General features: G+C 53.4%; 1 protein-coding gene across 1 annotated transcript; it reads right to left on the bottom strand.

The window, feature by feature from the left end:
- Nucleotides 1-1,641: 1,641 nt before the first annotated feature.
- LOC34620221 lies at nucleotides 1,642-7,341 on the bottom strand. The gene is made up of 7 exons (XM_026336359.1): nucleotides 7,069-7,341; nucleotides 5,148-6,854; nucleotides 3,750-4,037; nucleotides 3,297-3,574; nucleotides 2,492-2,696; nucleotides 2,273-2,323; nucleotides 1,642-1,740 (listed from the first exon to the last, which is right to left on the bottom strand). The coding sequence occupies exons 1-7, from the start codon at nucleotides 7,339-7,341 to the stop codon at nucleotides 1,642-1,644; spliced, it is 2,901 nt and encodes a 966-aa protein (XP_026192144.1).
- Nucleotides 7,342-11,342: the final 4,001 nt, after the last annotated feature.

An 11,342-nucleotide genomic window follows, 5' to 3' on the forward strand; every position in this document is an offset into this window, starting at 1 on the left:
GGTAAGGCTGCTGCAGCAAGCGTGGGCATGCACAGAAGCCTCATCAGACAAAAGGAAAAGGGGGCGAGAGACGGGTAGAGGCCGGAGCATAGGAGGCACAGCTCGAGGAGAAGGGAATCCCGTTGCGCTGCCTCTCTTAAATCTGCAATGGGAACCTGCCAAGCCTTGAGTCGCCCCCTGCTTACAGGGTGTTACATAGGATGGTCTAGACTGCTGAAGTCGCTGCACGCCCTCTGATGCGTCTCTATCGCTTCAGATCTTTCCTACCAGGTAGAGGCTGCGCGGCTCTCAAACAGCACCCTCAAGCAAGAGAATGAATGCTTGCAGAAGAAAATACTGCGCATCAAAAACCAGCTGGCAGCAGTGCCCCTAGATTCCCAACAACTGCCGCAGCATCAGCAGGGAAAGCAAGAGGTTGCGGCAGTTCTCTCAGAAGAGGGGGAACCCTCTGCCACAACGACAAAGCGGACAGAGAGCCCCCATAAGGCGGAGGAAACTGATGAGACTAGGGCTTCTTCTTCAGATTTGACTGCGTAGAAGCCTCAACTCATTGGCGTCTTTTCTGGAGTGAACCCTAGATAAGCTTCCTCCATGCAGAAGCGCACCGGCTTGCTGTCCGCAAACAGCTTCACCACACGAGGCTCTCCTCCGTCGTCAGGCTAAAATTTCTTCGCACATATTCGATATCCAAGCGTTTCTCAGTTGGTTTGCTTACAAGGGCCACGCGGAAGCGGCCGCGAATTGTTACACCTTATCTGAGGTCTCCGTAGGGAGGCACGCACATTAATCTAGTTTCGAGATACAAACTTGCTATAAATTACTGAATGTTCCTCGGAGAGCCCATCGGTTCCCCTGACAGGCGCCTCTTAGAGTTCCCGACATAACGGGAGAGGGACAACAAAGGTGCGCGTTGCTGGATCCCTTAAGCACTTAGTGCATTAGAAGCTAGTTGCGCACAATACTCCGCACACACATATTTACACACACATATATTTACACACACACTCACACACACGGTGATTTTTACCGTACTGGCCCCATGTCCTTCTGCAACAAAAAATACAATCGGGCACCACAAACAGTCAGAATTCTGCAAAACCTTGTTTGAGTATGCGTGGTATAGGTGAGAGCCTTTAAGTGCAGCTTAGCCCGTTGTTGTAGATAATGCTCTAAGGCTGCCAGTGTACATGGCAGGTGGAGGGAACCCACGGCAGGAGACACGCAAATTCAATAAAGGGCCGGAAGCCCTTAAAAACGGGTTTTCTTCAAACACGGGGGGCTGCCATGGGGGAGCCTGTTGTGCCCCCGACTCGAGGGTGGCTCGTCTCCTCTGTCTCTGAGGAGTTTGTTCTTAACAACAGGATCTCCTCTGCGAAGGGAGTATAGGCTTCGCCAGAAGCAAGTGAACTCTGCAGAGGGCCCCACGGGCACCCGGGGGACGTGTGAATGGCCCGTGGGAGCGAAATATATTAAAACGATAGCCCTGTCTAATTTTTTCAGGGATGCCTACAGACATAGGAGCCTTAAAAAGGCTTTTCCTTTAGATTCCTTCAGTGTAGAGTGAGCGCAGGTGTAACGCCGTAAGGCTGTGTCTTCAGTGATATGGACCTTCTCCGTCTTGGAGATCTGGTCGTAGAGTTGTTAGTTGGACCCGAACAGCATCCCCCCATCTATGGGGATGACCTTGCCGTTGATGTAGGCTGCCTGGTCTGAAGCGAGGAAGGCGGCAAGGTCAGCAACCTGAAGAGGAGAGCGCGCCAGGCTAAGGTAGGAGGAGGATGAGTGGGCAAGTACGTCGATCGGTAGCACCTCACAAAAGCACAGAAGTAAAGTGCGTAAAGGGGTCAACAGACGGAGGAGGGAGGGGGCAGAGACGGACTGCATGACAGAGGAGGGGTGACGGGGAGAGGGGCACGAGGCTTCCCGTCGGAGTGACAGCGTGTTTTTGGACAAAATAGATGGGACGGAAGGTCACAGAAGAGGGAGGGGAAAAAAGTCTGATACAGCCACGAATGGCTATTCTATGCACGAAGAAAACAGAAACCCGCGAGCACAGGCGAGGGCCCCCGCGAATAGGCACATCGAGGGCATGCCTCATTGAAGTTCTAACTTGCGAATCTATTTCAACTCCGCTGCTGCTGAGGGCGTTCAGCGCAACCAGTAGCGCGTGGGCTTCCTTGAAAAATGCGTGAACGAGGGCCTTGCCCCTTTGAGGCGTGCATGTACAGAATGCGTATCTTTACACCAGCAGTTCCCTGCACGCTAGGCCTACCTCCTGAGGGGTCCCCAGGCGAGCTGCTGGAATACTTGCCAAGGTGGCTGCCTGCGCACAAAATACCAGAGACCTTAAAACGCCTGTAGGCATCATCTATGTCGCAAGGTATGGCTGCCACTTCGTGCTTCTTGCTTAAACCCCGAGTTCGAAGTCGCCTGAGAGTTTCTCTGTCAACGTCCCTCCCCTCCCGCAGTCTGCGTCTGCGTGAATTCTTGCCTTAGCTGCGTCTGTCATTCTGTCCGTCATCTCAGACTTGATAAAACCAGGCGCGATGGCGTTCACTGTGATGCCCCTGTTAGCGTATTCCTTGGCAAGAGACTTTGTAAAACCGATGAGACCCGCCTTAGAGGCCGCGTAATTCGCCTGGCCTGCATTTCCCCCGACTCCAACGACTGAGGCCATGTTGATGATCCTACCGAACCTGCAGGGAGAGACAAAGAAAGCCTGAGATTGCAGGAAGTTTTGGTGGGCACGCCGACGGCCAGGCAAAGAAAGGGAGTGGCTCTACGAGCACGAGAAACACGTAGCCTCTAGTACGCGCTGAGGCGGATCGGGATGCATTTGAGGAGGGCATGAAAGTGTTTTGGAAAATAGTGTGTCAACAGCGAAAGCCTATATTAAAGGACGCTGAGAAATCTCCAAGTCGTCATCTTGACAATGACAGAAAAGAGAGACAGAGAGACAGGGAGAGGGAGACAGAGAGAGGGAGACAGAGAGAGGGAGACAGAGAGAGGGAGAGACAGGCAGTCGAGGACGCATGCAGGCAGGGAGGGAGCGTGCAGAGGGATAGAGAAGCAGACACCGCGAGGCTAGTGCAGATGCAAAGAGTGAGCGAGTTGCAGAAGGAGGGGGATATCGGGAGGAGAAGCACTACGTCAGTGGGTAGACAACTTAGTGGGTCTTCTACAGATGGAGGTAAAAGTCGCCTTGGGAAATGCAGCCTCCCTAAGCAAAGCCCGAAGGAACGGCGAAAGTGCCTCAAGAGGTACTTCCGTACAGTGGACTGCGCATGTTCGCCTACCTATTTTGTGTCATTCTCCGAATGATCGGGAGCGAGAAGTAGTATGCGGAGTTGAGATTCGTGTTGAGGACATCTTGCCAGTCTTTTTCCTTCATCCTGATGAATAGCCCGTCCCTGGTGATGCCTGCATTGTTCACTAAAATGTCAATGCGTGGATATTTGGCGAGCAGCTCTTCACAGAGGCTAGCAACCGCCTGACCGTCCGCTACATCAACACCGTAGCCGACAGAATCGGCCCCTAGAGAGCGCAATTCTGCGGCTGCCGTGTCGCATGCAGCCTGCACGACAAACCACAGAGCGTTTTAACACACGATGGCTCCAACCTGCAGTGTCAGAGAGTGAGTGAGTAAGTGAGTGATATATATATATATATACCCAAGACCTCATATTCATCCGGAAGACACTTTTGGATGTGCGAGAGGAAAGAGCTTGAGCACGTGCATCCAAACTGACCTGATCTCTCGCGACGCACACGACTGTCTCTACGCCACCCTTGGCGAAAGTCTTGGCGATGGCAAGGCCGATTCCCCTGGAGGCACCCGTGACAACAGCCACACGGCCTTCCCCCTCTGCCCCTCCCCGAGGCCCCCCCCCAAAGGTTAGGGGATACGCATAGCACCGCGTATCGCCTTCTCTTGTGGTTGACGGTATGCCTGCCTGTAGTAGACCTTGCGCCAAGCCTGAATACGCCGCTGGGGAGGAGAAAGAGGAGGCGGAGGCAGCGGAGGGAGCCAGGCTGCCCTGAAGGCATCACACACACTCCATGGAGGTCAGTATATATATCTTGCAAACTGTGCGGCAGCCGACATGCATCTGGGGTTCGTCGATATGCGGTGTGAAACTCGACATCTCTGGCGTACCGGGTTTGCCAAAAAGGCAGCAGAGCGCCGAACGAAGCAGGGAGCTCCCAAAACACCCTGGAGAGGAGAAATAAGGAGACAAAAGGCCCCTAAGACAGGCGAGATGACGCGCATCTTGGCCAGGCTGTAGCGGTACGAGCAAGGGTTCTTAATATTTACTGGGGTAGGAGACAGTACAGCTGAAGATTCAGACCCAGCAGGAAGCCAGGAGACAGGCTTCTTTTACATGCGTGCCTTTAAAAAGTACACTTCAAGAGAAACTTGACTTCAGGGTACTGAATTTCGGATTTGATTTCCTGCAGTTTCGGGGCGTCGGCTGCGGGGGGAGGCGCTGTGCAGGGCTGGCTGAAGCTGGGGATTTGTGGTCACCGTTTGTATCGTCGCATTGTTTCACATTTTGAATACCCGCTTCCTTTTTCCTTTCATCGAGTTTAGCGGTATTTAGTATAAAGGCTCGTGCGATTGCTACGAAACAACAGCGAAGGGGCGTGCACAAACGCACACTAGCATCTACAAGACAGCAGCACGAGCAGCAAATGTCCGCATGGAAATTGCCACTCCGCATGTTTAATGGCTTAGCCGCCTCTTTAGTACTATTAACAAGCTTGAAACGAACTAGTGGAAGGGAGGCAAAGACCAGTCTTTCGTCAAGTACAGTGATCGTTCAGCAAGCACGGCGCTGTTCGCGGTACTCTGATCTCCCCAAGTGTTTAGCCCGCGGTCCGTGTAGGCCGCCCTAGGGGGCCCCTTCCACCGCGCCAGTGCCAAAACTGTAGGTACCACTGACTTGCATACGCTATACTCGGCAGAACGTAAGTCCCTGGCTAACTCCCCGAGTTCGCCTGCTGAGGGCTACAAGTTGAAACCTCAGTTCCAGCTGCTGCGGTAGACTGTTGCCCCCCTATTGCGAGTGTTTTTGTTACGGGTTCTTTTGCTGCTCTTGCATGGATTTTTATGGGCTGCCCGCCGTACACACACTGAGGGTTTGCACCTCTGCTGCGTTCGCATCAGAGGCCTGCCCTGCTTGGGCATCCGCTTTTTTGGAAGGGCCCGCCACTACTAAAAGATCCTCGGGGCTCTTAGAAAATCCGTCTTCCCGCGCTTCCCTCTTTGCTGCGTCAATCCAGCCTTCGGAAATGCCCGGCTGTACGGGGGTGCCTTCGACGGAGGCCCCCAGGAATAGGGGCTGCACGCCCCAGTAGAGTTGCAGCTTCCGTGCAACACGCGGGTCGTCTGCCGCGGCAACAATGGGGGCTCTAGGCCTCAAAGAAGAGAGGATAGAGGCACTCTCACCCCCGTCACTCTTCGTTAGAATTGCGCTCGCACCAATCACCTGGCTCATGACATGGGCCCCCCTAGCCACCGCTTCGTAGACCTTGGGCGACGCGTGAGACGGCCTGCTTCCCGGGCTGTCCTTGAGGCTTCCTTCCTCCTGGTGACTGCCGTAGGTAGCCGACTCCGACAAAGATCCTCGGCGCAAACCCTCCCCTGCGAAGTGGTCTGCAGCAGCGGCTGCCGCAGCAAAGGCTCTTGCAGCTTCGGGGGACCTAAGGGTGTTATGAGTCCAGAGCCTCTCCTGCCGTTCTGTTTCGGTTAATATCAATCGCTGCATTCTCGCAATCTGAGCTCCCCTGTCACTGGCTGCGGTCTCTCCAGAGAGCATTACAGCGTCTGCGCCGTCAAAGACAGCGGCAGCAATGTCGGTCGCTTCTGCTCTGCTAGGCTGCGGGTTCAACATCATGCTCTCCAGCATTTGTGTGGCCACAATGACAGGCACACGGGTTCTTCTCGCCGCTTCAATAATCTCCTTTTGTGCTCCTGGAACTTCACCGGGGTGCAACTCTAGGCCAAGGTCACCCCGCGCCACCATCAAACCGTCGGCTGCCGCTGCGATCTCCCCCAACCTTCTCAGTGCCTGTATTTTCTCAATCTTCGCAATCAGCGCAGGACAGTGCGAGCCATGGGGGGGCCCCCACATTGGGGGTGGACCTATGGGGGCCTCCGAGGGCACCCCCATAGCCCTCCAGGATGAGGGATCCCCCTGAACTTGAGCTTCATGGGCGGTCCGCAATAAGGTGCGGAGTTGATAGATGTCGGCAGCAGTTTGGACAAAGGAGAGCGCAATAAAGTCAACACCCCACGAGGAGACCATCGCTGCAATCGCTTTATCTTTCTTGGTGAGAGCCGAAATAGCGAGGGTAGAGTCCGGAAGAGACACCCCCTTCTTACTTGATATAGGGCCGCCTATTTCGACAATGCAACGAACCCATAAATTTTCTCCCTTCTCCTCTTTCGACTCATCATAGTCCTGTTCTGCCTGCTGCATTAGCGCGCGCGAGAGCTCAACAACCCTCAGATTAATCTTGCCATCATCCAGTAGCACGCGATGTCCAACCCGGAGGGCCTTCAGCACCTCTTGTTGCTGAAGCGGAGCTCTAAAGAGGCCCCCTCGGGCTGCCCCCGGAGAGTCTCCGGCATCCAGAAAAATTTGCTGCCCTCGTTGCAGCGATTGCTGATCCGGATCGAGGATACCTAGTCGAAGCTTCGGTCCAGGAAGATCTGCAAGAACGGCGATTGGCTTGCCGTGCTTCAGCTCAAGCTCCTTGATGTAGCAATACTGCTGGTACTTTTCAGTGTAGAGGCCATGAGAGAAGTTCAGGCGGAACACATCAACACCATTAAGGTATAGCTGCTCAATCTAAGCCACACACCACAAAGCAGCTGGCTGCAAACACACTGCCTACAGACGAGGTGCCTGCAACGATGGCTGAAAATCAACACCCATTGTGCGTTGTCTGGTAAAACTCGTCTGCACACAGTGACTCTGTACTGCGTGTACACCCCATTTAAAGCTCGTAGTAACGGTAGAATCACAAGGACGGCGGGAAACTAGGGTTTTTTGTGTGCCCTACCTGCTCTTTTTCCCATGAGGCCGGCCCGATCGTAGCCACCTGCTTTGTCCTAGTGAACTGTCTCCTCAACAGCACACTTTCGGATGCCGCTGCTGCAGCAGCGGCTGGTGCTACTGCATGCGGGGCTCTCGCTGCAGCAGCAAGGCCGCATGCCCCCCGAAAACACAAAAACGAGGATGCAGAGTCTCCCTTGAGAAAGGCCCCAGGGATCCCCCCTCCCCGGGGTTGTACAGCCCCTAGGAATAGAGAGGGGAAGCTTTTTCTTCCAGCCATGTTTGCAGATGCCTCTATCCGCCGTCGTTGCTGCTGCTGTCGCGCGGAAGGAGCAAGCCTCAGAGAAGAAAGAAGATGAGGGCCCCCCAAGATGCAAAAGGACGGGGGAACAGGCACCCTACGGATGGATTCCACGGCAATAATACGGAAAAAGCAGTAGATACTCACTAAACAAAGGCAGTTCCGGAACCCCCACAGACTCATTTCGCTCGTAAGTCCCGGTTGGTGCTAGCTCTTCTGCTGCGCTGTCTGCAGTAGCCCCTACGTCTATGGGATGCTGGAAGGCTGGCAGAACAGAGGTTGGAAGATACGCAACACACTGTTTGAATTTTCGAAACAGCAGGGCTTTCTACGGCGGCTTTTTGGTGGGGAGCAAAGGCCGTAGCCAGGGGGCCTCTGGGGCCCTCCTGGAGGCAACTGTAGTCCTACTCTTGTCTTGCATCGACTGTAGCACCACGGGGGCAGGTCTGTACACAATGGAAAGCCGAACCCAAGTAAGGGATAATTGCAGGCATTAATGCTGCCGAAGGCTGCGCGACAACTTCAATTTCACCCCAGGCAGGCGCATGAGGATCTATGCAAAAGGCAACGCTCATTGGATCGATCTCAGGCAGTAGTACATCGCCCTCCCCCAGGGCGCCCCCCTTCTCCCCCAACCCCATAAAAGAGATTGTAATACTTGAGCTTTAACGGAAAAGAGACGACAGGAAAAGGAAGCTGTTCAGGGGGAAGTACACCTGAGTATGTTTGCCCTCTGAGGCATCTAACAAGCTCAGGGTAAGAGGGTCCAGTGCTCTGCACAGAGCATCCTACTTCAGCTATGGGGTTCACCACCATTTTATTCACAACCATGTTGGCGTCTTCTCTCTCTAGCCGAGGTGTATTTTGGCTCAATAAGCTGTGAAGCTATTCACGGGGTGTCACCTAATGATCGAGGAAGTCCGTACAGGGTTCCTCGCCCTAATTCTTTTTGTGATCAACTTTTTGGATTGAAGCCTGTGTAAACTCCAACAAACGGTAAAAGAAGAGCTGAAGGCAAACGTACTGCAAGCAGACGGGTGTAAACCTTGCAACCCGTCCTCAAAAGGGCTTCGTTGTTGGCTGCTTCTAATCCTTATTGAAGACTAGCTAGCTGTAGCTTCGTATCGGGTGTGCAAGAGTCTGACGACTTAATGCGAGAAACAATGCGCATAGGGGCCAGGGATCCTGAGGCTGCGTGACGGAAAGTAGTACCCCTAAGCGTGACAAATTTCACCTGGCACCATGCCAAAGGGTAACGCCTAACAACGCCTCAGGCAGCGCAGAGGCAACTTAACGCAAGTAGTATGGTTCTAATTGTCTAGCGCACAACTGCTTATTTAAGGTCTGACAGTTCTTCACCACCGGATCGGCGCTGAGGGGATTTGGGGGGCTTCTACGTGGGCTTTCAATGTGACTCTCTGACGCCCCGGGAGAAGTACATCTTCGAAGAGGCTCCTCCGGAGGCGCATAAAGGCGGCTCTCTGACAGGCCGCTTAAACAAAGGATGGGGAGAGGGGCCTGTTGTTCCGTGCGACATGATACGGATGAGAACTTCAAGGTGACTGAATTGTCCGGCAGCCCCAAGCTGCTCTCCCCTAAATGCTGGGAAAGTCGCACACGGAAGGCTCCTGCTCTCAGAAGTAGGAAGGAGCGGTGATAGAGGCTTGTCAGCGGCGGTGCCCTCGCCTCTTTACCGCTTTTATGACGGAGGTCGATCTCCTGGCGTAACGCCTGAAACGAACAAGGGCAACTGCCTTTTCTACTGCTGCAGCTGGTGCTGTTTCTAGCTTTCTTCCTTTTGATGCTGCATGAAGAAGACCAAGGTTTTCGGTTAAGTGTCAACTTACACCGCTGTGTAGAAGGCCTCCTTTGCACTCTCCACTCCTTCCAGGAAATGAGCAGACTCCTGAACAGCAGCACCAAGCACAATAGCAGAGCATGCAGCAGCAAAGCAGCGGCAATATTAGCAAAAGGGAACTCAACTGAAGTGCTAGCAAAACACAGGATCATCCGCAGGCGCGGCAACTTACTTTTCTCCCTGCTACCACGCCTGGAGAAGGGCTAGCAGGATTGCAGGACGCAGCACTACCAGATGAATGTTCCTCGGCTCTCACACCCCGTCTCCCACCCGTCGGTCTGCTGCCGATGGCATAGTTCCTTTCATACCTAAAGGCGGCATACCAGACGAAAGAAGGCCACGCTCCTTTATACACTAGTCTATACTTTCCTTCAAGTCTCGAAGTACTCACAAGGGGCGCTGAATCGTCCCCTCTATAGTATGTGGTCTTATGTGTGATTCCTCTGCTATACTCAAGGTTACCTCCACCTGGGTATGAGCCCCCTGTAAGGCTTTAAAGGCCTAATTAAGAGTATGTTAGTAGCCTTTTAGAGTATGTGCATATATTTGGTGGGTATTGTTGTTTCACCATGTATCAAACGTCTGCACGAGGCTTAGCCTTAGACCATTGAGCGTCTCATCAGTCTGTCGCGCTTGGCTCTTGAGGGAGCAGTAGAGGCTATAGTGAGACCGAATGCTCTGTATGCGATAAACGGACACGCATGCGGAGCAGAACAAACAGACTGTAAGCATTCTTAGGTAGGGGGAATGCAGGGACTTAGCGAAGGAGTTTGGAAGACAGCTAGAACCGGCAGGATTTGAGATCAGGAGTAAAAGATAAAGAGGTATTAGCTTGCCATAGTCAGTCAGTGTAGCAGCAGCAGCCATAGCGACAACCAGCAAGTAAGAATACATTGCAACACCGAGGAAAGCAACAGATCCACAAACACCAGCAAAGTGGGGCGCCGAATAGAGCTGACAGCTTTGAGGTGACGGATCTCTTTGAGTAATGCGAACTCTTCGGCGTCTACCAGACGAGGACTTCCCGCGGTGTCTGCCTGCTAGGGGCGTCAAATGCAGGCAAAAGGAGCCAACATCTGGCCAGCCACCACATCGCTAGTTGTGCCCCTCTGACTCTATCTCGCTCGCGCTCGCTCTCTCTCTGCCTCTCTTAGCTCATTTGGCGCATTATCTGACTCCTTTTGCTTCTCTCTGTTCCCCGTTTTATATGCTTTATTGGTGTTGGCTACTTTTCACTCGCTTTCCCCCTCCCTGTGTTGCTCTCATCAAAGTCATATCTGTCCATGTCGGGGTGCACGCTCAGGATTTGAAATTTCACCGGTTGAGTGGGCTTTCCATGTTCCTCTTTCCCTCCGACTTCTTCCCTGAGGCTTTTCAGCTTGTCCCTGAACGCCAGTATTTCCTGAAGATATAGGTTTTGGCAACATAAGTCGCACAGCATCCCCATGGCAACAAGTCACAGTTCTTATATTCCAAGCAGCTCCGAGCCTTGCTTCATGTTCCTTTGTAGAATCTTGCTTCGCTCTCTATCGATGCCCTATTCTTTCTTTGGTGCTTCCTCCCTTCCCTATCACTTGGCGTCTTGCGTCTGTGAGCCTCTATTGCTGTCTCAGTCCCCTTTTGTGCATGTGATTTTTTTTCTAGCCTCTGATGCGCTGCCAGTAGGCACGGCACGTGGAGGACGCTCATGAAGCCAGGCGCGGCTCTAGCCCGTCGATGCGCGTGGGCGCCCCCCCCTTAAGCTATTGGTGAGCTCTCCTCACCTGACTAAGGACCTTCAGCTGCGTCTTCTCCTGCTGCTGCTGAGCCTTCAAGGAGACCAGAGACAAATGCAATTGTTGTCCCTGCGTTTCTTTGAACTCTTTGAATGCACGAACTCTGTCGATAGCAGTGGGTGGCTCCAAAGAAGCTGCACTGGCGTTCCCACGCGGAGGACTGAGCACAAATACGCACACCTTACGTCCCAATCGTGTGCCGAGGCCCTAAACCTTTAGCGAGCAGTTTCGCGAGGTTGTGAGGCCGCAAAACAGTAATTGTTCGCTGGATGCGCAAGCCTTCTTCCGAGCCATGCATGATTATCTTGTAAGTCGAACAGCTGGAGAGCTGCACACCTCCTAATTGC

The sequence above is a fragment of the Cyclospora cayetanensis genome, unplaced genomic scaffold, assembly GCF_002999335.1.
Source record: "Cyclospora cayetanensis isolate NF1_C8 unplaced genomic scaffold, CcayRef3 CcayRef3_contig_122, whole genome shotgun sequence".
In the NCBI taxonomy this organism is placed as follows: domain Eukaryota; phylum Apicomplexa; class Conoidasida; order Eucoccidiorida; family Eimeriidae; genus Cyclospora; species Cyclospora cayetanensis.

Bases quoted from the DNA above. Each gene is read 5' to 3' on its own strand.
- LOC34620221 (XM_026336359.1), bottom strand. From the start codon at position 7,341: ATGGCTGGAAGAAAAAGCTTCCCCTCTCTATTCCTAGGGGCTGTACAA. The intron at 2,697-3,296 runs GTAGGCGAACAT...CTCTCCCTGCAG, and splicing joins CGGAGAATGACACAAAATAG to GTTCGGTAGGATCATCAACA. The intron at 1,741-2,272 runs GTAGGCCTAGCG...TCTCCTCTTCAG, and splicing joins GCCTGGGGACCCCTCAGGAG to GTTGCTGACCTTGCCGCCTT.